Below are 26364 nucleotides of genomic sequence, written 5' to 3' on the forward strand. Positions count from 1 at the left end.
GCATTGTGAAACACTTCGCAGTGTTCCTTGTATCTACCCACTAAAAGCCAGCAGCACCCACACTCACACACGGGTTGTGACAAGCAAAAAATGCAGATATTGCCACTGCCAAATGGCTGCAAGGGCAGGGAGAGGGGCGAGTCCTAAGCTGAGAGCCACTGTTTGCTGATGGGGCAAATGCATGCCAGGTCTACTGCCCCCGCCCCCCAATGGGCTCCGAACCGGGTCTGCTCCAGCTCAGAGCCTCAGCCTGAACACAAGCTGTAACCCTCGAGCTCCTAGCTTGAGTCACAGCAAGAAGGTTCTGTCTGACAGACCATGAAGGAGGAAGTTGTGGCAGCTAGGACGTGAGGCACCTCAGTCACACTGCACGTAGTCAGGAAGCAGAGAGATGCTGGGGCTCTGCCTGCTTTCCCTTTTAGTCAGGCCCTCACATTGACTGCGCCTTCCAGTTCCAGTCGGTCAGCTAACTCTATCCAGTAACTCCCTCACAGACACGCCGTTGACACTGGGAGGGTAGGGGGAGCATGGCCGGGCTGGGAAAATGGCTGAGTTGATAAATTTGATTCCTGAGAACCCACGGAAAGTATGTGTGTATGTGTGGGGGGGAGGCGCATCAGTAGGGGTGGAGACAGCAGACCCTTGCTGGAGCTCACTAGCCAGCCAGTCTAACCAAATCAGTGAGCTCCATTCACATTCAGTGAGACCCTGGTCAAAAGATAGATATGGTGGAGAACAAATAAGGAAGACATTAGTGTCAACCCCTCCACACTCGGACGGACACAGACACACACACATATACACACTCACATACACACACATACACACTCACATACACACTCACACACAGAGACACTCTCAGACACACACATGCACACACTCACACACAGACACACTCATATACACAGACACACACACATATACACACTCATACACACATTCAGACACACACACTCTCACACACACACACACACACACAAACAACTTTATAATTTGGGAGTGACACCCTACTCTCTGCAGTCCTGTCTCTGTAATAGAACAGGCCAAGGAGGTCATGACAGCTTTTCTAAGTCTAAGGTCCTAAAATCCTGTATGATTACAATCATAACTGATACTTTCGAACATCTCTGGGAGAAAATGCATAATCCATGACCAGACCAGAATATACCGAAAAATAATTTATTCAATTATAAACCAGAATTTTTACTTAAAAAATGTTTAAACATTACCTTTAATAACACCCTAAATTTACTCACTTAAGGATTTTAATTTAGATTAATTTTTAAAAATCAATAAGTTCCCTCAAAATTCCTTCAGCCTTTTTTTCTACACTTTCAGGACAGATCATTTCTTTGGTTCAAGACGTAAGACATTAAACTCTCCCACTTTAGACCAGATCCAGCACGACCCGAGTGACAGAGGCAGAGTCCTTAGCCAATGTGTGGTCTCCACTTCCTTTCGAAACCCCACAAATCTGGGAATTTGTTGCTGCTGGGTATGTGACTTTTTTTTTTAACTATTGAAGAGTAAGAGGTGGTGCACTGTAAACAAAATGTAAGCCGGTTTTTTTATTGAAGCCCTTCACGCCATACGTCAAGACAGTGCAACGGCATTTTAAATAAATTGCTTGAAAATGGAGACAGATGACACAGCTCGAAGTCAAGCAAGATATAAATATCCGTACATGTGGAAATAAAGACTGACAACCCCCTTTCTGCTGATTTGCTTAAGTTACCATATAGAGCAGTGGTTCTCAGCCTTCCTAATGCTGCGGACCCTTTAATATAGTTCCACATGTTAATTTATTAAGTTATTAAATTATTCGTTGCTACTTCATAATTGTGATTTTGCTACTGCTATGAATCATAATGTAAATATCTGATATGCAGGACGCCTGATATGGGACCACTGTAAGGGTCACGGCCCACAGTTCGAGAACCATTGGCATAGAAGATGTTAAGCTCCCCTTGAAGAAGGGAACCAGACATTTAGCAGCTCAGTTATGGTGACTGGGTCTCCCGATGCTGTAGTCAGTCGCCCATGTTGTCCAGTATGTCTGTCTGGCTGTTGCACTTGGATAGTGCAGACAGAGCAGGGGAAATGAGGTCACACAACGGAGGGCTTTCCCTTCATTCCGGTCCTCCATGCTGGAGTAGACGCGCTGAGGAAGCTTGAGGTTCGGGGTGGTAGGACCCGGTGCTGACAGGGCATCTTCCAGTGGAAATCGGGTCCACTTCCGCATTCTCCTTCCCTACTGCTGCCCACTCCTCTCTCCACAGTGCTCAACACCGACTGTGACTTGGGTGCCTTCGGAGTCCTGCTATTAGGCACCATTAAGAACGCTGTCTGTATTTGCAACTCAGTTCAAGCACTGACCCCCTGCCGTGTCCCCTCGGCATAGCACAGACTCTAAGTCGCCAGCCCAGCCCTGTATTTACTGGAACACTGACCAGGTGCCACCGTGGTACCCACTGGCACTCTCTACCTTCCTTACACACAGAAGCCAGACAGTAGCCCAATGGAGTCTGCACTGCAAGCGGCCTGAAGCATCAGCTGGAAAGCCTCTGAGGACCACGCGGGGTCCTCATTACAGTTCTCCTGCTGCAAAGTCTTTTTCTGTGTTGCTCTAGAATCCCACAACCAGGAAGGGAGTGAGCCGAGGGGATGGTGTCCCCCACCCCGATCAGCCCACCTCGTCACCAAGCACTTCTCTTGGCACCCTGCTCTCCAGTAAGCTATCTATATACTGGGCAGAACGTCCTGAATCTTGGTTTACCTATGGCAAATTAACTTTGATTTCAGCTTATGTAGTATTTCCCCCAAACCCAGAATATATAAGAAATCACTGCGAATTTACATCTGATTACTTACCATAGCCTCCTTCTCACAGTTGTAAGGGGAAAGAAATACTGTGTGTCTGCCATGTCAGTGGGTTTTGGTTTTGATTTTTTAAGGCAAAAATCAACTGTTATTACTCTTTTGAGGAATTTAGCCAGAATAACTCTCTGTCAGATTTAGAACCCTGCCAGCACATTTGAAGTCAGACATTACTCCTAACCAAATTATACTCTTTTGTCTGCCAAGCCACCTTTACGTTTTTGATTTCTGAAGGCAAGCCTATCTGATAGTCCCAACAGTACTCTGGAGACAAGATCTTCGTGGGCTTGTTGGAAAGGAAGTATTTGTTGAGGTGACTTTCATCGTGCCACTTGGCTTCTATGTCATTGTTCTTGTCCTGGAGGATCCCCTCAAAGCATTCCTGGGTGAGGTTGAGAATGCGAATGGGCGTTCCTCCAAAAATGGCTGCGTGGTAATAAAAATCCCCCTGTCCAAACGGGATGTACGCCGCCGACAGTTCCCGTCTCTCGTAGGTAAACTTGTCGTGATCGGCCTTGTACCACCAGGCCTGGAGCTGAGCTACCAACTGGCCCAGGGTCTCCACACCAAAATTGTCTTGAAAGACCTGATCCACGTCCATGCAGAAGAGGAAGTCGACCTCGTGCCGTATGTGGGACAGGATGTGCTCCCCGATGGTCTTCATACGCATCATGCTAATGTCTTGCCACCTCTTCTCAGGCTTGACCTCAAACACTTGTAAGGAGTGCAGAGGACCCATGGGTATAACAGGCATTCTGGAGGCGTCGTCCACCATGACATAAAATATGACCCTGTGGCCAACCATGAAGTACCTGTTAGCAGACTCCAGGAAATCTTCCAAATAATGATCCATATACCTGAAAGAGAAGGACATGTTTAACCACGCACTATTACCCTCACAGGGATGCATGTCAGTACAGTGCCCGGGCTCCTCTCCACCAGCTGGTCACCCAGGCCTCAGGGAAAGTGGAATGACTTCTGCCACTGCCAACTCTGTAAGAAAACTGGGCGTATACAGCCCTGTGCTGCTCTTGGAAGCAGGCCAGCCTAAGAGTATGTGTTCTCAATTACCTGCTTTGCAGTAAACCTTACTGTAAAGCTCTGGTCTCATATTTAGAAGCCTGCCATCAAAGAAGGTTAGCTCTGGAACAGCCTGAAAAGGCCAGTGTTGCTACTGCCAGGTCAAACGCAAATAAAGTATGCTGCCCAAGTTACCTTCTCTGTGTTTGGTTAAGTCTAAGTATAGTGCTGTCCCATCCTTCTCTGTGATACGAGGAATGGTGTGTAGGATGGAGACTGACTCCCACCAGCACCCTCCCATCCTCCTCTGTTGATATAGGGGATGGTGCAGAGGATGGAGACTGACTCCCACTATCACTGTCCCATCCTCCTCTGTAATGCAGGGAGTGGTGGAAGATGGAGATCCCACATTGCCTGGTCATTCTACAAACCTCCCATTGATTACCCCAAACACCAGTGTGTCATCCAGACAAAAATAATGCTATGAATCCATCAAATACTGGAACAGTCTCTGATTCACCTTATTTTACCCCCCCCCTTTTAAAGACAGGTTGTCATGTGTGCCAAACTAGCCTCAAACTCGCTGTGAAGCTGAGGATGGCCTTGAACTTCTCATGCTCCTGCTAGGATTACAAATGTGCCATGACACCTGCAGTTTTTGTGGTGCCTGGGATCAAACCTTGAGCTCCACCGCATGCCAGGCAGTCAACCATCTAAGCTACAGTCTGGCTATATTTTAATACTTCTGTATTTTGAATTCTGAGCAAAACAGGACTGAAAGTACTGGGCGTACCCATATACCTCCTGCCTAGACATGTGAACAACCTTCCCTGCCAGGACTACCCACACTCCAGGTGGCAGGCTTGTGACAGTTGCCACACTTTCCCTAAGTTTATACTAAGGAGCACTTTGGGAAAAGTGAAAAAGCACAATGCTAGGCATACCCACTGCTGTGGTATCATTCAGAATAGCTTCACTGCTCGAAAAATCTTCTATGCTTTTCTTTTCCCCTCCTCTCTCCCCCAGCTCTTGAGCCACCAATCTTGTTCATGACACTATGGTTTTGCATCTTCCAGAATCAGAAGGCGAAGCAGCCCAGCTCAATGGTACAGAAAACATATTCAGCAAAATCATAGAAGAAAACTTTCCCAACCTAAAGAAGGACATGCCTATGAAAGTACAAGAATCTTACCAAACACCAAATAGACTGGACCAAAAAAAAAGTTCCCTTGCCACATAATATCAAAACACCAAATATAAAGAATAAAGAAAGAATATTAAGAGCAGCAAAGGAAAAAGGCCAACTAACATGTAAAGGCAAACCTATCAGAATTACACCCAACCTAAATGGAAACTCTGAAAGCCAGAAGGTCCTAGTGTTCTACAAACACTAAGAGACCACAGATTCCAGCCCAGACTACTATTACCAGCAAAACTCTCAATCACTATAGATTGAGAAAACAAGATATTCCATGACAAAACCAGATTCACACAACACGTATCCACAAATCGAGCCCTACAGAAAGTTCTAGAAGGAAAACTCCAACCCAAGGAAGTTGACTACACTCAAAATAACATGGGCAATAGAAAATCTTACTTTATCAGAAGTCAGAAATAAGGGAAAAACTCACACACAATACCACCACCACAAACGGATCCAAAGCGAACAAGAATCAACAATTGATGTTCATTAATTTGCCTGAACATCAATGCTCTTAACTCACCTATAAAAAGACACAGGCTAACAGAATGGATACGAAGATAGAATCCATCCTTCTGCTGCATACAAGAAACACACCTCAATTTCAAAGACAGACGTTACCTCAAGGTTAAGGGTTAGGAAAAGATTTTCCAATCAAATGGAGGTAAGAAGCAATTGGGTGTAGCTATCCTAATATCTAACAAAATAGACTTAAAACTAAAATTAATCAAAAGAGATGAAGAAAGTCATTTCATATTCATCACAGGAAAAGTCCATCAGGATGAAATCTCAAATCTGAACATATATGCCCCAAATACAAAGGCACCCTCATTTGTAAAACATTAATAGAACTCAAGTCACACATTAAACCCCACACACTTATAGTGGGAAACTTCAACACCCGACTCTCACCACTGGACAGGTCCACCAGAAAGAAACTTAACAAAGAAACAATGGAACTAACAGAAGTTATAACCCAATTGGGTTTAACAGACATCTATAGAACATTCTATCCAAACAAAAAAGAATATACCTTCTTCTCAGCACCACATGGAACCTTCTCTAAAATCGACCACATACTTGGCAATAAAGCAAACCTCAACAGATACAAAAAAATTGGAATAACCCCCTGTATCTTGTTGGACCACCAAGGCTTAAAATTAGAATTCAACATCAACACAAATTGCAGAAACCCTACAAACTCATGGAAATTGAACAACGCTCAATTGTATCACCCCTGGGTAAAGGAAGAAATAAAGAAAGAAATAAAAGACTTGTAGAATTCAATGAAAATGAAGGCACAACATACCCAAAGCTATGGGACACTTTGAAAGCAATGCTAAGAGGAAAGTTCATAGCACAAAGTGTCCACATGAAGAAACCGGAGAATTTCCACACTAGAGAATTAACAGAACACCTGAAAGCTCTAGAACAAAAAGAAGCAAACTCACCCAGGAGGACTAGACACCAGGAAATAATCAAATTGAGAGCTGAAATCAATAAAGAAGAAACAAAGAAAACAATACAAAGAATCAATGAAACAAAGAGCTGGCTCTTTGAGAAAATCAACAAGAGAGACAAACTTTTATCCAACCTAACCAAAACATAGAGAGAGAACATGATAATTAACAAAATCAGAAAGAGCACGCACCTTTAATCCCAGCACTCAGGAGGCAGAGGCAGGCAGATCTCTGTGAGTTCGAGGCCAACCCGCTCTACAGAGCGAGTTCCAGGACAGCCTCCAAAACAATACAGAGAAATCCTGTCTCAAAACAAAACTAAACAAAACAAAATCAGAAATGAAAAGGGGGCCATAACAACAGACACTGGGAAAATCCAAAGAATCATCATGTCATAGTGAAAATCTGTATTCCACTAAATTGGAAAATTTAAAGGAAATGGATGATTTTCTGGATAGATATCACTTACCAAAATTAAATCAAGAACAGATAAGCGATTTAAATAGATCTATAACCCCTAAAGAAATGGAAACAGCCACAAAAAGTCTTCCAACCAAAAAAAGTCCAGGGCCAGATGGCTTCAATGCAGAATTTTACCAAAAATTCAAGGAAGAGCTAATACCAATACTCTTCAAATTGTTCCACACAATAGAAACAGAAGGATCACTGCTAAACTCTTTACGAGGCTACAATTGCCTTAGTACCCAAACCACACAAAGACATAACCAACCTCCCTCATGAACATTGATGTAAAAATACTCAATAAAATACTGGCAAATCGAATCCAAGAACACATCAGAAAAATCATACACCATAATCAAGTAGGCTTCATCCCAGGGATGCAGGGATGGTTCAACATATGAAAATCCATCCATGTAATCTACCATATAAACAAATTGAAAAAGAAAAACCACATGATCATCTCACTAGATACTGAAAAAGCCTTTGACAAAATCCAACACCCCTTCATGATAAAGGTCTTGGAGAGATCAGAGATAACAGGAACATACCTAAACATAATAAAAGCAATATACAGCAAACCAACAGCCAACATCAAACTAAATGGAGAGAAACTTAAGGCAATTCCTCTAAAATCAGGAACAAGAAAAGGATGTCTACTCTTTCCAAATCTCTTCAATATTGTACTTGAAGTTCTTGCTAGAGCAATAAGACGACAAAAGGAGATCAAGGGAATACAAATTAGAAAGGAAGAAGGCAAATTTTCACTATTTGCAGATGATATGATATTCTACATAAGTGACCCAAAGAATTCTACCAGGGGACTCCTACAGCTGATGAACACCTTCAGCAAAGTAGCAGGATACAAAATTAACTCAAAAATAACAAGTAGCTCTACTATATATAGAGACAATGAAAGGGATGAGAAAGAAATCAGAGAAACATCACCCTTTACAATACCCACAGACAACATAAAATATCTTCAGGTAACTCTAGCCAAACAGGTGAAAGACCTGTATAACAAGAACGTTGAGTCTTTAAAGAAAGAAATTAAAGAAGATACCAGAAAATGGAAAGATCTCCCATGCTCTTGGATAAGTAGGATCAATATAGTAAAAATGGCAATCTTACCAAAAGCAATCTACAGATTCAATGCAATCCCTATCAAAATACCAGACCTTGAAAGAACAATTCTCAACTTTATATAGAAAAACAAAAGACCCAGGATAATCAAAACAACCCTGTTCAATAAAGTAACTTCAGGAGGCGTCACCATCCCTGATTTCAAGCTCTACTACAGTGCTATAGTCCTGAAAACAGTTTGGTATTGTCACAAAAACAGACAGGTAGATCAATGGAATTGAATTCAAGATCCTGATATTAACCCATAAACCTTTGAACACCTGATCTTTGACAAAGATGCTAAAACTATACAATGGAAAAAAAGAAAGCATCTTCAACAAATGGTGCTGGCATAACTGGAAGCTGGCATGTAAAAGACTGCAGATAGATTCTTATTTATCACTTTGCACAAAACTTAAATCCAAATGGATCAAAGACCTCAACATCAGTTCAGCCACACTGAACCTCTTAGAAGAGAAAGTGGGAAGTACCCTTTAATGAATTGGTATAGGAGCCCACTTCCTGAACATAACACCAGTAGTACAGACACTGAGATCAACAATTAATAATGGGACCTCCTGAAACTGAGAAGTTTCTGCAAAGCAAAGGACACAGTCAGCAAGACAAAAAGGCACCCCACAGATTGGGAAAAGATATTCACTACCCCCACATCTGACAGAGGGCTGATCTCCAAAATTTACAAAAAACTCAAGAAGCAAGCCTCCATAACACCAAAGGATCTGATTAAAAAGTGGGGTACAGAACTAAATAGAGAATTCTCAATAGAGGAGTCCAAAATGGCTGAGAGACACTTGAGAAAGTGCTCAACCTCCTTAGCCATCAGGTAAACACAAATTAAAACAACTCTGAGATACCATCTCACTCCCATCAGAATGGCTAAAATCAAAAACACTAATGACAGTTTATGCTGGAGAGGGTGTGGAGAAAGGGGAACACTACTCCATTGCTGGTGGGAGTGCCAACTTGTGCAGCTATTTTGGAGATCACTATGGAGATTACTCAGAAAAATGGAAATCAGTCTACCACAAGATCCAGCAATTCCACTCTTAGGCATATACCCCAAAGATGTACACTCATACAATAAGGGCATCTGCTCAGGTATATTCATAGCAGCATTATTTTATAGCCAGAACCTGGAAGCAACCTAGATGCCCCTCAACTGAAGAATGGATAGAGAAAATGTGGGACATTTACAGAATGGAGTACTATGCAGCGGTGGGGTGGGGGACGGAACAAAAATGGAATCTTGAAATTTGCAGGTAAATGGATGGTACCAGAAGAAACCATCCTGAGTGAGGTAACCCAGTCACAAAAAGACAAACATGGTATGTACTCACTCATATGTGGATTTTAGACATGGATCAGGGGAGTGCCAGCCTACAATCCCACTGCCAGAGAGTCTGGGGTGCAGGGAGGACCCTAAGAGAGATATGCATGGTAACCTGGAGAAGGGGAATGGGACCAGATCTCCTAATTGGGAGCAGGGGGGAGGGGAGGAGAGAGGGAGATGGGAGAAAGAGAGGGGGAGAAGAAAAAGAGGAGAGGAGGACACGAGGGAAGGAGCAGGAAGGTTGAGTCAGGGTAAGAATAGAGAAGGATGGGAGATACCATAAAAGAGGGAGCCATTATAGGTTGGAGGAGAGATCTGGCACTAGTGAGATTTTCAGAGATCTACAAGAATGACACCAACCGGCATTAAGGATACCTTAAATGCCCTCCCCTGATAATGAGATTGATGACTACCTTATATGCCATCCTCATCCAGTGATTAATGGAAGCAGAGGCAGACACCCACAGTTAAAACTGAACTGAACTGAACTCCTGAGCCCAGTTGCAAAGAGGAGTGATGAGAAAAGGAATCAAGACCTGTCTGGTGAAACCCACAGAGGCAGCTGACCTAAATAAGGGGGAATGCGTGGACCCCAGACTGATGACTGACAGGCCAGCATGGGACTGATCCACATACCCTCCTCCAAGCCTGGGTGTCAGAGAGGAGGCCTTGGCAATCTATGGAACCTTGGAGAGTAGATCAGTATTTATTCCTGGCATACAAATGGACTCTGGGAGCCAATTCCAGATGGAGGGATGCTCTCTCAGCCTGGACACATGGGGGAGGACCTAGGCCCTTCCCCGGGATGATATGACAGACTCTGAAAATCTCTCATGGAAGGCCTTACCCTCCCTGGGGAGCAGAGCGGGGATGGAGTTGGAGGTTGGGGGATGTGGGGAGGTGGGGGAGGAGGGCAGGGAGAGGGAACTGGGAGTAACATGTGTAAAAAGTTAAAGAATTATTATTTAAAAAAAAAGTGACAGGAACTCAGACAGGGCAGGAACCTGGAGGCTGGAGCTGGTGCAGAGGCCATGGAGGGGTGCTGGTTACTGGCTTGCTCCTCATGGCTGCTTTCGTATAGAACCCAGGACCACCTGCTCAGGGATGGCACCACCCACAATGGGCTGGACCCCCCCTCCATCAATCACTAAATAAGAAAATGCCCTACAGCCAGCTCTAAAGCTCCTCCTCTCTGGTGACTCCAGTTGTGACAAGGTGACATAATACTGCCAGCACAGGAACCTTCCCAGATTAGGTTCGTCACTTAGTGACAAAAATTTCTCCTTGCTTTCTGTGGCTTGATAGCTCACTTTTTAGCAAGAATAATATTCTATTATCTGATCTGACCACAATTCATTTTTTACATTCTCCTGCCAAAGGAAAACTTGTCTTCTTCCAAGTTTTAGCAATAACGAGTAACGTTTCTAAAAATATTTATATGCAGGTTTTTGTGTAGACACGTGTTCAACACACTTGGGTTAATACCAAGGAATTTGATGACTAGATTATGATAAGAGCATGCTCAGTTTTGCAAGCAACTGACAAAATGTCTTCCAAAATGGCTGCACCATTTTGTGTTCCCACCAGCAGTAAACAAGGGTTCTGATTACTTCACATCTTTTCAACATTTGACATTGTCAGTAATTATTTATTTATTTATTTATTTGGTCATTCTAACAGATGAGATATGTCAATGTGTCTATTTATCATTTGAGTAACATTATAGTGATGCCTTCTACAAGCTCAAGCCACAGACTGTCTTCCCAAGTCATGCCAAGGAGACTGCAGAGATGAGGGCCAAGTCAGGTGGTCTCTTTCCAAACCTCAAACTTGCACACAGAGACTACGGACCATAGGCAGTTTACTGAGCACACAACTGGCCAATCACAGTGCTGTGAATGCAATAATTTAAAAAATATCTGCATTCTTTCTTTTTTCAATAATTTGTTTTTATGTGCATTGGTGTTTTGCTTGTGTGTATGTGTGATGATGCCAGATCCCCTGGACCTGGAGTTACAGACAGCTGTGAGCCGCCATGTGTAAGCATTTCAATGGATTGGATGGGTTGGATTATGGCACTTGGGAGCCAAAGAATATTGAGTGTTACAGCTCAGATGGAAAAGTATTCTGGCACTTGGGGGTCACAGAATACCACAGGGCACAGTAAGCATAGCAGCTCACAGCCCTGCTTCAGGGAGAGGCTTCCCAGCGTATCAGTTCTGCTCTGACTGGAGAGGGTTTCCCTGGCAAAGTTGTTACAGTTTGGCTCCAGTCCCTGGGAGAGGGAGTGTAACAACTTCACTTCACCAGGGAAGGTTTCCCCAGCCCTGGCAAAAAGAGTTGAGGCTTGGCTCGGCTCCACCCAGGGTCGTCTCTACAACATCGAAAGAGAGTCTCACCCAAACCTCATTCAAGAGATTTATTGGGAGGGAAGAATCCAGGAGAGTGGCTACCCAGCCAGGCAACAACTACAAGCTGACTGACACAGGGTTTATATAGGGATTCGTAGGAGGGCGGAGTTTTTCCAGGGAGCTTTCCACGTGGGGATTGGTCAAATTTCAATCCCTGAGCTCAGAATGACTAGATCTCCTGCTCAGGAATTGGTTGGTTTTCTGCACAGGTTTAGGTGATAGTGTAGTGACCAGTCCCCCATTTTAGCAGCCATTACAGGCTAAAATGTGCTTGCATGACCTTGCCACTCCTGTCCTGGTCACTAAGGTCAGATGCCCTCCTCGTGGCAAGGAACCAATCAGAAGTTAGATGATGGGGCTGTGCTTTACGGCTCTGGGTGTGCTTTATGGACAGTGCACAACAGTGATGTGAAGAACATAGCAACTGTCCTGGGAGGGCCTATGGGCCATAACAACCAGTTGACCAATCTACACAGGGTGGGTCACCCAAACCTGGAAGCACACCAATCCTGAGACTGTCTCATACCCCTAGACACTCCCCTTACTCTGCCCCTTTAAGATCTCTGCTTGGGGTCTTTCTCTAGCCATTCGCCATAGTGGCTAATGGGGTTAGCTCGTTAAACATCTACAATAAAAGACTCTTTGCTTTTGCATCGAAATGGGCCTCTTGGTGATTTCGGGGTTCAGAATTTGGGCACATTGTGGGACAGTGGGTTCATTCTGTTCTTTGGGGAAACACCAGGGTCAAATCAATGTGCAGTGTGGCTATCTTATCCCTTCTGTGTTAAAAGTTCTTGCTAAATTGAACTTTGAATCCCATCCCTAAAAATACAAATTCTTCTAATGAAATGTCCAAACCACACAGCCACTGTTTCCCATTGGGATGCCATTGGGCCCCAGGGACTCACCACGCTGAGCAATGCTAGAACTTCCCAAGGACAGCACTGAGCACTGTGGGGGTCCTGTGACTTCATCTCGGTGCCTTTTTTTAGGTCCTTGTCAAAGTTCAAGGTCAGGCCAAACTGCCCCTTCTACTCCTTTAGAATATGGCAGGGGAGTCAACATCCTGTTGACTTTGTGACTTTTTCAAAACAGGTACCAACCCAGAGGCCCAGAGGGCAGAAAAGGAAACAAAACCAGCAAGGATTCTCAGTATGTAAGGGTACTTGCTGCCAAACCTAAAGACTTGAGTTGGATCCCCAGAACCCACATAGTGGAAGAAGAGAGACAGCTCCCGAAAACCATCCTCTGGCCTACACACATATACTAGATACAAAACATACAAAACTTTTTTTTTAAGCACAGGGTGATTCTCTCAGAGAAGCCTACACCCACATTCTCCAATATGTCTTACTTTGTTGGCAGCTCTCTCTCTCAATCCTCACTCAGCTTTTCCTAAAACATCCTTTAAAACACAACTCTGCCTCAAAAAAAGAAAGGAAGGAAGGAAGGAAGGAAAAGAAAAAAAGAAAGAAAAGAAGGAAAAACTAAACCTAATGTTTTATTTTAGGGGAAAATAGTTAATTTACTAAGAAGATAAAATGGGTTAGACTTTAAAACCAATGACATAGCTTCGAGAATGAGTACGAGGTTTCTGGGTCAAGCTCTAAATAGGGGAGAGCAGCAGCCAGAACCTGTCCAGGCTCAGCAGGCTCTGATCATGGAGCACAGAGCAGACTCCAGAACTTCTAACCCTGTCCTTGGCCCTGGGCATTAACAGCTAGCGTTCGGGGCCTCCCTAGGAAAGCCCTGGAGCTCAGGGAGGAGGGAGCAGCAGGTAGGCTTAGCTCTGGCTTCCAGTGGCACTGAAGACAGTTTCCCTCCGCTCTGTGGTGGGAATGGGTGGACTTACCTACTGTTGATTTTGTTCCGCAGCCTTCGTCAGAAAGGAAATGGAAGTCTCCTACCTAGTAACTCAGACAAAGCGAGGAGGGTCTCTGCAGCGCTGCGGGTCCCTCACTATGACTTTGACGGTAGAGCAAGAAAAGCATCAAGGACAAGTTTGTCAGTTCGCTTACTTTCCCACAGCAAAAACCGTCAGCCCCACGGTGATTTTCTGGTTGGCATAATGCTTTTCCAGCAGAACTCTGTCGAAAGTGCCTTCCCACACAATTGGTGCCTTCCATGGGGTCACCGTCAAAACCTCTGGGCGGTTCCTGGTGACAAAACATGCAACACTGTGAGTCAGGACCTCTTTTCTAAGGTGAGAGATTGGCCAAGGAAGAGGGGTCCAGCAAGGGTCATGGCGACTGCGTCTGAATCCTAAATGCTTGAATAGGAGCTGTGACATTTCCCCGGGCAGCAGTGGGTCCAGGCACCACTGAGGGCTGCTCAGGTACCTTCTCAGATCCTCATCTAGTGACATTGTGAAACACTGTCTGCTCATGTACCAAGGCTGACCTCACACTCCCTATGTAGCCCAGGATCACCCTGAACTTCTGACTCTTGTCTTTCCACCGGCCAAGTGCTGAGATTACAGGCATGCCCTCTTCATGAGCCGCCATGTGTGCTTGGCAGACAGTCTACCAACCGATCCACACCCCGGCACGCCCCTAACTGACATGTTTGGGTTGCTATTGATCCTTGAGAATATCATCAGAGCCTGAGAAGACGCTAAGATAGGATGCACGGTGATGGGAGAGAGATGTCAGAGCTGAGAGAGAAAGGCCTCTTCCTGTTTTGGCCAGATAGGGCCCCAGACTCAGGGGATGCTGGTGTCCTCGGCCTGCAGGATGAAGACACTCTAGAGACATGCGTGACCCCTCCGTTTGGCTAGCAGGCCATTGAGACAATGTGCTTCAAGGAATGGGGACTTCTCCAGCAGCCTCCTACTGCGGGAAGAGAAAAGCGCAGGCTGGTACCAGCCAGAGGAGGACCTTGCCTCACTAGGAAGCGGTCTCAGAAGTTGTAACAACTTGGGAAACCACACTGAAAGGCAGTCTGCTGTGGTGAGACGGATGGGTTGATGGTGGGCAGTTAGCTATGCACACCTCCTGCCTAGTACTTAAACCTAAACGCCAGCAGGGCCCAAAGACGAAGCTAGGGGGCCACCAGACCTCTTTGTGTGTTCCTCTTTCTAATAGGAACACATCGAATAATCCCCTTCCTCTCGTTTTTCACTACTCTCTCGCTGTTTTAAAACTTTTTAAAAAATCGCACATGTGGATTGCATGTTTGTATGTATGTGAGTGCAGCGTATGTACATCCAAAGTTGATGTTGGGAGTCTTTATTCACTCCCTCAAGAGTCCATCTAGTCTAGCCAGCACCTCGTTCTGGGAAATCCGGTCTCCAGCTTCGAAGCAGTGAAATCACCAGTCCTGCTGCCACACCCAGCCAACATGTTACACGGATGCGGGAGAGCTGAACCCATGCTAGCAGAGTGGAGCAAGAGCTTCCTCCGAGTGCCGCCTCTCCAGTTTCCTTAATTAGCGTGTCGTCAGGGCTGCCCTGGGGTGGGCTGGTGTTACCAGTCCCATTTTACAGGCAAGGACACGCAAGTGGCCAGAGAGGAAGGGCCTGGGGGTGCACAGCACAGACATGGCTGGACAGCAGAGCTCTGGCAAAGACCCTTCCACTCACCCACCTTGTCTCTTCACCGGGGACGCAAGAGCCAGCAGGAGGCTTGTTTTCATTACTTAGAGAGCTTGAACAAGACCCAGCAACACCAAAAGCCAGGCAGGTAGCCACCGTGACACTGAAGGCTGAGGGCAGGAAGGACAGAAGGCAGCAGCGCCTAGCAGTGTAGACTCATACTGGATCTCCAACTCACTTGGGACAGACTGATGTACACAGAGGGTAGGCCCTGGCTGGGCGGAACACACTCTGGCCAAGCTTGTTTAGCTTTACACAGTGTTTGAACCTAGAGCTCACAGGCTCCCAATGCTGACACCCCGCCCGGGGGTGTGTGTATGTGGGGTCTGGCCCTTACTTGTGCTTCACGGGAAGTGGGGTGCCAACCAGGGAGGCACGTGGGTCTGCAAGGACACTGAGACACACTCTGATCCTTGATGGCTGCCTGCATGTTGCACTGCTGCTGAAGGAGCCATGGGGAGTGTTCCCGCACCTTCCACAGCGGCTGGAGGGCAGGGTGTGCACAAGCCTGTGCCACAGAGGAGAGCCTGATTCGCAGGCGGGGAAGGTGCCCCCCACCCCGCCAGGCTCTGCTCTCTGACTCTCGAGGTGACCCTGCCCCCCCCCCCCGCCCTTATTGCATCTGGCTGGCCTCTTTCTTTTCCGGGACAGCTGGAAGTACCTCCTCTTGGTGTGTGGCAGGGTTAGGGAAAGGCCTACTGGCTCCCTGCTCTCCTGGCCACCTGGTGCCTTGATGCCAGCTTGCTTGGAGCCTCCGAGTGAGACTCGGCCCCATCTCTAGCACATAGGGTGTGCCTGCTGCAGGGTGGACACAGGTGCTTGGGCACCCTTAGACATGGGAGATGCCACAGCGACTCTACCAACCCTAGCCAGGCTTGTCCTTATCACAGGCCCATGACGTGTTATACCCATTATCCAGGTATGAAAAACAAGGCTCAGGGAAAGCCATATAACTGGCCATGGATGCTAACAATTACATAAATGAATGCGGACCACTTCCTGTGAGTCTTGGTACCACGTGAAGGTTCATTCTTTTGAGACAGGTCACATCTGAATTCAACTATTAAGCAATATTGTTTGTCAGTGCTCCGAACCAGAATATACAGGGCTTACGTTATGTCAAAGTCATGTGCAAGTGATTATGATTCCCATTTAATCAATTACGAACCTGGAACAGAGGGCTCAGGTAATTTGCCTGAAGTCACACAGCTACTAGAGGGAAAGCTGAGACTCAACCCAGAGAGGCTTTCCCTGGGGTCCAGTGCTTTGACCCCCAGTTCCTATTGCTCCTGAGATGGACACTGGTGTGCTGATACAGTCTGGGTAAACCCTAGGTTTGCCTTTGTCCATTCGGTGGCTACTGTGGCATCTCGATGTGCCTGAGCCTTTGTGTGGCTGGTGTTTGTTAGGTGCTCCCAGGGCCTGGCTTTGTTTCCCTGGTGTTTGTTAGGTGCTTCCAGGGCCTGGCTTTGTTTCCCTGGTGTTTGTTAGGCGCTCCCAGGGCCTGGCTTTGTGTGGCTGGTGTTTGTTAGGCGCTCCCAGGGCCTGGCTCTGCTGGCGCTCGCCTTAGAGCTCTGCCCTGGTGATGCATTTAGTCCTGCTGCACCCTGGCTTTATTGAATGACAGGATTACAAAACAAAAGGGGAAAGGAAGTGAACACGTACAGACTCTGTTTCTCAAAACCAGCATTGTGAACGTCACCTCCCTCATGTGTCACTGTCTCAGCAAGGGCATCTCCCTCTTCCTGCCAGGAGTTTGGGCCTGTCGGTGACGGAAGATGTCTCTCTCAGGAGCTCTAAGCAGGCCGGCTTCCTCAGCCAGCCTTGCTGCTGTATACGAGCCACAGTATTATTTGCTGTTCTACACGAGAGGCAGAAAGTCTCTTTTTAACGAGAGAAAGGAGCTACGTACAAGCCTTTCACCCCTGCATTAAATCTCCGAACCAGCCGCTGCCACTTTCCAAGTCTAGGGAGGCAGTGGAAGGGAAGGGGACTGAGCCATTGGTCACCTAATTTGTACAAAGAGCCAAACTGAAGTTAAGCACCGGCCCACAGCAATGACAACTAGTCCTTCCTCTCGAGAACCTGAGTCCCCTCAGGTGATCAACCTGCCAGCACCCTCAGCCACATGGCCTCTCAGGCTCTGTCTTCTAGAAACCCAGCGTCCACTTTGGTTACTTGAGCAGGAAGACAAAACAGCACCATTAAAAATTAATGCTAAATTAAAAATTGAAACGTTCCATTTCCCAGCAGTTAATTGTTCAGTTCCACTGACAATTCCAGCACGTTAGTGACCCTTGACCAGGAAGGCAGACAACAGCCTGGAAATTCAGGAGGTGGGAGGGAGCATGAGGGGGAGACCAGGAGCAACCGGCCTGAAGCAACTTAGTCATCAAACCCACAACACCATCCCCAAAGGAAGCCACCGTGATGCCGTCAGCTGCCTTAGCCAAGATCACCATGACAGAGTTCCAGAAGGAGGGAGGGGAGGTGCCAGCAAAGGGCCATTCAAACACCTTCCGTCTAAGGGGGGCACTTGGCACCGTGTGACATTGGGGCACTCGGCACCATGTGACCTCAGTGTGCCCAGATCCACCATACAGGGCAAAAGCTTCTGGGAAAACCACAGACCTCCTGGAATAAAGCATTGGGGTCTTTGGGTTACTAGGAGGAGTTGGTTTTCAATTCATTGTCTTTATGCAGAGGTACATTAATGGTATCCAAGGGTTACCTAGAGAAGTATTAAAATTCTGTGAATTAGGCCTTCAAGACGGCTCAGCAGGCAAAGGCTCTTGTGGGAAACCCGACAAGCAGAGTTTGATCTCCAGGACCCACACGCTGTCCTCTGCCGTCTCCATGAGTGCCTTGTCACAGGCACACAAGTCAGTCAATAGTTAAGATTCTTAAGGATCACGTAGTAGACTTAGGAAAAAATGTGGACCACACATCGCCCGCCACCTGAGGGCAGCATGAATGGGCAGTGGCTGCGGAGTGGATTGGAGGAAGGCTGTAGACTGGACTGAGAGCAAGAACTGATAAAGGATAAAGACTTGGTGGACAAGGGAACAATTCTCCCAGACTCAAGCCGAGCTATTTCCTGAGGTTGGAAGTGGGCGAGAACAGGGTGGGTGGAATTGAGGAATTGAGGAATCCACGTGGGCTGTATGGGGCAAGCAGAGATGGCTGGCGGGCTGGCGGGCAGGCGGCCACGCGGCCACAGGCCAGGGACGAGAAGCACGTGGGCTGAACACAGCAGAGCACAAAGAAGACGCAGTGTGGAAAAGCCCAGAAACTCCTGGCAGGAAGAGGAGATGCCCTTGCTGAGACAGTGCAAGGAGAATGGCCAGGAGGGGAGAAGACGGAAAGCAGGGACCACAGCATGGAAATGTGTGCGCACCACACCGTTCCGGCTCCATCTGGTCACTCGCTTACTCAAGAAACAGGTTCTGGTGCCTTGGGAAGGCTTCAATGTGATGGTGGTTCAAGCCAAAACTCTTTATTTGTGCATGCATGTGTGGTTGTATGTGTGTGTAAGTGTGTATGTGCATGTACATGTGTGTGTTTGTACATGTATGTGTGTATATATATGAGTGCGTATATGTATGTGTGTATATGTGTGTGTTTGTGTATGTATGTGTGTATGTATATATATGTGTGTATGTATTTGTGTATTTATGTGTGTATATATGTGTGTGTATGTGTGTATATGTATATATGTGTGTGCGTATATGTGTGTGTGTGTGTGTGTGTATGTGTGTGTGTGTGTGTAGACCAGAGTACAACCTTGGTGTTCTTCCTCTGGTGCCATTCAGATTTTTTTTTTGAGACACAATTTCTCACTGACCAGCAAGCCTTAGAGATCCCCTGCCCCACTGTCCCAGTGTAAAATTACAAGTGAACGTCACCACACCTGGTTTTGACTAGAAGTTTGGAAAATAACTAGCTAACATGCTAATTTCTGATAGAAATTTGTTGTTTGCTTGTGTAATGAGTGAAATCTCTTAGCTCAGGATTCCTACTTCAGGGATGAGGAGTTCGCTGAATGTAGAGAGGATTTTCCTGACCTACTACAGAGCCTGCAGATTTCCATAGATCCTATGTGGCCCACTCCAGAGCCTGCAGATTTCCATAGATCCTATGTGGCCCACTCCAGAGCCTGCAGATTTCCATAGATCCTATGTGGCCTGTGTTTTATGCTTTACCTACCACCGGCAACATTCCTTGTTGCAATTATCACAGTGCTCAGTCTGTTTGACTGAGCACCCAGACATCAGTTGCTTAGCCACTGATGAAGGTTTGCAGCCGCTAAGACACCCGCTTCCCGCCAGCTCCACACTCAGCGTGCCCCAGCCTGCCGGGCCCGCCCCAGCTCCAACCTCAGCACTGGCTCTCTCCTTACTTTGGGTTAAACCAGTCCCACAGCTGGAGCTCTTCAATGCGGTCCTCGTTTCTCCACTTTCCTTTCCCCCTTTCTGTATCCTCCTCTTGAGAACTGTGGGTCCTGTGTCCAAAGAGAAAGGAAGCTGGGTGAGGCCAGGGGCCGGGCAGCGGGGGACTCCTCTGACTTGTGTCTCAGGTGGAGAGAGGTATGTGTGTCACTTACAACACTAGGCATGGATTCTACAGAGTTCAGGCAAAGGGGCAGCAATTGTCTCTCCTGCCACCATGCAGGTCAGCAGTTAGGTTTCAATGACCCTGTAACCATTGGCTATCCCGGGAGTGGGACCCTTCAGAGGAATGTCCTACTGAGGAGTCTATTCTGAACTTTAAACTTTACCTTAACTGGAGAAAGGGCACAGGAAGGAGAGAGAGAGAGAAAGAGAGACTCTAGAATCCCACTTGTAAGTTAGATTCCTCTGAGCTGGTGAGAAGGCTCCTTCAGGAAAACTGCTTGTCACGAAAGCCTGAAAACCTGAGTTATCAGAAAGACAGTTGTCTTCTAACCTCATATGTGTGCTGTGGCATGCATGTATCTGCATTCACACACACATCACACACACACACACACACACACACACACACACACGCACACACACCACATACACATTCACAAACATATTGCTCATACTCACACCCATCACACAACCACATACACACAACACACTCATACATACATCACACACACTCACACACTCACACACACACACGCACGCACGCACGCGCACACACACACACACACGCATGCACCACACAATAGCACCAGAAATTAAAGACAACAACAACAAAGGGACTCCTTGAGAGATTTCAGTAAGCCAGAGTGAGTGAGGAGAACGCGGGGGGGGGGGACGAAGAGCCTACCCCATCCCTTACCCATTGTTAAACCAGCTCGGGGGCCACCAGCTCCTCTGCCCGCTGCTGTCACCAAACTCTGGAATTCTAGGAAATGGAAAGGCATATAAACACTTCTGGAAAACAAGCTAGTCCCCGCCTGGATGGAGGGGGTTCCAACGTTTTTCCTAAGTGCCAGATACGACTATTAAAACTGGTGGTACAGACCTTCATCCCAGCACTCAGGAGGCAGAAGCAGGCGGATCTCTGTGAGTTCAAGGCCAGCCTGGTCTACAGAGCAAGTTTCAGAATAGCTAGAGCTATTACATAGAGAGACTCTATCTCAAAAAACAAACAATCAAAAAGAGAATTTTAAGCTGCCAGTTCATATACTGGGGAGAAGCAAAAGCCTGAGCTAAAAAGGAGAGGGCAGACCCGAGAGGCCTCAGCTGCCTCTTCCGAGAAGCCCCCAGCACTCTGCCCCTGAAGGATGAGGGGCAGGAAAAACAATGATGGGGGCCCCTGGAACAAATAAGCCTGTGGTCCAGAGCTCTGCTTGCTGAGGGAGTGGCTGTGGTAATGACCAATGAGACAGCAGAGCGTGGTGACAGAACATGACTACAGTGAGGGGTTATCTTTTGTTTTTAATTATTTATTTTAATCTCATATGCATTAGTGTTTTTTTTTGCCTTCATGTATGTCCGTACGAGGGTGTTAGACACCCTGGAATTGGAGTTACAGACTGTTGTCAGCTGCCATGTGGGTGCTGGGAATTGAACTCAGGACCTCTGGAAGAGCAGCCAGTGCTCTTAACCATTGAACCCCTTCCCTAGCCCCATGGGGTAATCTTAACTAAAACAAAAAACAAACCATGCATCTTCTCGAGAATGATAGCGCAAGTGTGTAAGTGTGTGTGTGTGTGTGTGTGTGTGTGTGTGTTACAAAGGCCAGTCAGAAAAAGCCCAGTTGCCCAACCTGTTTCGTGAAGTCTGAGGACTGCCAAACAGAAGTTAGAAAACTAGTTAGAAGCCATCTTAGCCAACTTGAGAAAGTTTGCATATTCTCTCATTGTGCAAGTCTGTAATTTCTATCTCTAGGATGAGAAAAGAAAGGGGGAAGTTGGATAAAGGCAGCAAGATTACCCCGAACAGAGACACAGTATTAGGGGAGAGGGTCCTGTTGTGTATTCAGGCTAATCCTCTCACTTGGCCTTTGGCTGAGATGACAGGCAAGCTTCCCCAATCCTAGCTAAGAAAACCATTAGAGAGTTCATCTGGAAGTGTCTGAGATGGTTAATGCACCAAAGGTGTGGTTATGTAAGTGGGAAACACCATAAGAATAAAAATCACAGGAAATAGAAAAAAAGGCCAACAAGATGTCTCAGTGGGTAAAGAGGTACTTGCTACCAAGTCTGACGACCTGAGTTCAATTCCTGGAACCCATATGGTAGAGGAAAGACCCAAGTTACCCTCCAATCACCACGTGTACACGTGCAGGCACACAAGCACATGTGCATACACACAGAGACAGACACACACACACACATAGACACATAGGCACACACCCACATAGACACAGATAAACACAGACACACAAAAACACACAGAGATAGACACACACACACACAGAGACATACACACAGACCCAGACACACAGGCACAGACACACAGGCACAGATAAACAGACACACAAAAACACACAGAGATAGACACACACGGACAGACACACACACACACACAGACACATAGACACACACACAGAGACACACACACAGACCAAGACACACACTCACAGACGCACAGGCACACACACAGACACACACAGAGACACACACAGATCAAGACACACACTCACAGACGCACAGGCACACACATAGGTGATTTTTTAACAGGGAAATATTGGTGGTCAGGAACACATAGGTAAAGTGCTCGTCTCAGACACACGAGGACCTGGGTTCAGATTCCCAGCACCCACACTGAAGTCAGGGAGAGCACGTGGTGGGGGAGGGGGAGAGAAAGGGATCCCGGGGCTGGCTGGCCATTCAGTGTAGCCAAAAATGATGATCTCTGGGTTCAGTGAGAGACTTCGTCTCCAAAACTATGGTAGAGAATAATAGAGGAAGATAATCCAAGTTGCCTCCTGGCCCACACTGGTACACACGTAGACAGACGCACCTACAGACACATGCACACACCCCAGCCCCTCCCCACAATGATTTGGTAACCCCAGGATGCATTTTCACATGACCTTGGCCATCCCAAATGAAATTTTCACATTTATTCTCATTTTTAAGCTGAGGTGTGGGCTTTGTGGGTTTGGGCATGTGGCCAAGGTCCCTCAGCAGTAAGGATAAATTCAGCTGTAATGCCTGGAAATGGATCACACTCAAAGAAGGATAAGGCGTGGGACAAGCAGTTAAGGAGAATCGTTTATTCCGAGCTTCCTGGCCACCACACCGAAGACGGGAAAATAGAGCTTAACATAGCTCTTCCCTCAATCAGATAGATGCCACCGTCTGAAGAGTCCCCTGAGCAGCACTGAGGGCAAAACACGTCGCTGTTCTATAAACCCCAGTCTGGGGACTGGCAGGGTACAGTTCTGACCCCAGGACCCTAGGCACCCCTCCTTCTCCTTGCCCCCCCACACTCCCACTGTGGCCTGAACACCCCTAGTGGCTGAGAATCAACTGCGGGGGTTAAAGACCAGGCGAGGAGACATCCAGCAGGTGTGCAGGGTTCGGAGCACTTACTTCATGTGATATATCCACAAGAAGGAGCCTTCTGGGCTAAGGGCAAACGAGAAAGAAAAAGATGTCACTTTACCTTTAGTTCTCTGAGACGTTTCACCGCCGTGGTTCTAACCCCTCCCAGGCTCAGTCTTCCCTTGAGACCAGTGACAAAGGCCCTGGGGATTCCCACAAGCAACGCCAGGGAAGGGAAGGGGCATTTGATGGTTTCAATTCCTGTTTGTTTTGGGGATCCCCCTTCTGGTTAGCTGTTCCTCACAGGAAGGTCCCCCTCCACCACATTCTCGGATGCTGGGCAGTGAGGAAGCCCAGGGCGGGGAGGAGGAAGGATCATGGCCAGCCATCCCCCACGGAGGATTTCTCTCCCCCAGGAAACAGAGCCTGGCTCACTCAGCTCGGACCCCTTAAACAGAGCAGATCCCAAGGGCATCACTTTAATAAACCAAGACAGTGAGGCTAACTTGATCCCTAGAAGACTAGGCCAGTGACCTTAGGACATCACCTGTACTCATTCTCTAAGTGCCTGCTGGGCTTGTCCTCCACACCAGGTAAAGGGGCTCACTGCACGCCAGGGCAGGCGCCGCATTACCCAGGAGCACGAAACAGAGAAGTCAGGCCACCAAGGGCGCAAGAGACGGGATAAGCGAGCATGGGGCCCTTCCAAGGAGGGCCTGGCAAGACTCCTGGAGAAGGCACTGTATTCTGAAGCATGGAGAGAAGTCCGCCGAGGTGAAAAGACACAGAAGTGTTCCCAGCAGAGTAAACGACATGCAAAGGCCCTAAGGCAGGAGAGAGATTGAGCCGGAGGTCAGACCCACTGGCCATCGCCTGTGAAGAGCTGTTGGAGAGCAAATGTGAGAAGCCTTGCTGGAGAGCAGCAGCGTGGAAGAGACCGCGTGGAGGGCAGTTGGGTGTGGCAGCGATCAAGGCAGCCGCGGCTCAAGACAGTGCTGACCAGACAGAGACTTCTGGGGAATATAAACAACACGACTTCTAGAAGGGCGTGGCCGGTTTGGTGCCTGCAATCCCAGCCTTGGGCAGCAGAGGCCACAACTTTGAGGCCTCCCTGATCTGCATAGCAACGACCAGTCGGGACTACATACTGAGAACCTGTCCCCAAAACAAAACCAGTGGCAGGACCTAGTGCCATACTGAGCTATTCGGTTCTGTGCAGAGACCCTGTGCCTACGTCCTATGCCTGAATTCGTTCATTCCGTAGACTCTATCACTGTCTCTTTAGCCCTTAACTCCTCCCCCTGTGCTGGAACTCAAGCCTCCTCCTAGGGATCAAGCTCCTGCCTTCCTGCCCTCTGACCCCCTCCAGCTGCCTTCCTGCCCTCTGACCCCCTCCAGCTGCCTTCCTGCCCTCTGACCCCCTCCAGCTGCCTTCCTGCCCTCTGACCCCCTCCACCTGCCTTTCTGCCCTCTGACCCCCTCCAGCTTCTCCCTAAAAGTTCCTGGTTCCTAAATCAGCGAACTGATGCTGTGCCTTGGTGAACCTAGCCAGGCACTGCTCCAGGCAATTTACATCCAGCTGCCTAGGGAATCCTCACACCACTGCAGACACTCTGTCCCCACCCTCACCCTGAAGAGCAGGCGTGTCCCGAGAGCCTTCTCATGGAACTTGTGCTAATCAAGTGCAGACCCCCCACGTCTGAGCCTGGGGAGGGGAAAGAGACAATGAGTAGGGAAAGGAGACAGTGAGCAGGGGGAGACACTGAGGAGCAGGGGGAGACACTGAGGAGCAGGGGGAGACACTGAGGAGCAGGGGGAGACAACCCAACATTCAGAACCCTGCCTGGCATTCAGGGAACTGTTTTGTAGCTATAGTTAACACACTTGTCGCCACACCTCTTTAACAGCATCTTTTTTAAAACTCTTCCCATCATCTCCCAGACTCCTTCAAATGTAGCCATGCTAAACTGACACTTCAACATGCACTCGTCTGTCCACCAGGCACATCCCAAAAACCACCTCTCCCTAGCCCCCAACCCTCCCACCCAGGGCGGTGCCTGGCCGCAGGACTTGCTTCCTAAGCATCTGTAAACTGAACCTCCTTGCAGGCCAGGCAGTCTCTGCCTTCTGGATCTCATGGTCTCCTCTCTCCCTCCAGGTCCGTCATCCACTTTGAATCACTGGTCATCCATCCACAGGTCTCACCTGTTCAGACCCTAACACCCTAGGGGGAGGAGCTCTATTTGGCCTCCATGTCTTTGTGCACCGGGCAGACAGGAGCTCTAGATGGAGTCTAGGACATTGGATCACTAGATCCAATTCTACTTACAATAAATACGCAGACCACTGCTGAGCCAGCCCCCAAGGCTGGTCTCCATTTGGTCACCTGAATGTGAGGGCTTGGCTAAAGGAAGGATTGTGCACTAACTGAGTGACTGACTCACAGGCAGGTCACAGGGGACTCAAGTCTTCCCAAGATGTGATCATGAAATAAATATTCTTGAGACTTGGTGCCCTCATCACCCAAAGTTACTCCCACTTTGCAGAGCTATCCTAAGACAGGTGTTGCACACAGCCTGGGGCTTGGCGTGTGCTCAGAACCTTCCAGCCAGCTTCATCATCTTCTTTGTTGTTGTTTTATTAACTTTTGAGGTTTCTTCCAGCTCAAAAATACAGTACTGCGTTTTCAAACAGCTTCAAATCAAATGCTTTCCTAGGTGATGTTCTTTTCACTTATTGACTGATTGACTGATATTAAAAATGTTTTCTGTGTGTAGGCATTTTGGCTGCATGCACATCTGTGCATCACTTCTGGGCCTGGTGCCCATGGGGGCCAGAAGAGGGCGCCAGATCCCTGACACTAGAGTAACAGATGGTTGTGAGCCACCGTGTGCTGCCCAAT

The 26364-nt window shown here is 47.5% G+C and overlaps 1 protein-coding gene across 13 annotated transcripts in view; it reads right to left on the minus strand.

Annotated features, from left to right (window-relative positions):
• The window catches only part of Ggta1 (glycoprotein alpha-galactosyltransferase 1 (inactive)), an 88394-nt gene that overhangs the window by 6243 nt on the left and 55787 nt on the right, over positions 1-26364 (minus strand). For 9 of the 13 annotated variants that reach the window (XM_013122045.3, XM_013122046.3, XM_021234082.2 and 6 more), the window contains 5 exons: positions 23511-23546; positions 20804-20869; positions 19893-19994; positions 13920-14057; positions 1166-3734 (listed from right to left, as the gene is read on the minus strand). In XM_013122045.3, coding sequence (XP_012977499.1) covers positions 3041-3734; positions 13920-14057; positions 19893-19994; positions 20804-20869; positions 23511-23546 — 1036 coding nt within the window. In that variant the 3' untranslated portion in view covers positions 1166-3040. Of the gene's footprint in view, positions 1-1165; positions 3735-13919; positions 14058-19892; positions 19995-20803; positions 20870-23510; positions 23547-24009; positions 24287-26364 lie in introns of those variants that run through there. The other 4 variants (XM_021234086.2, XM_040735603.1, XM_040735601.1 and 1 more) reach the window with 3 other exon arrangements.

Source organism: Mesocricetus auratus, unplaced genomic scaffold (genome assembly GCF_017639785.1).
Source record: "Mesocricetus auratus isolate SY011 unplaced genomic scaffold, BCM_Maur_2.0 Super-Scaffold_100047, whole genome shotgun sequence".
NCBI lineage: Eukaryota > Metazoa > Chordata > Mammalia > Rodentia > Cricetidae > Mesocricetus > Mesocricetus auratus.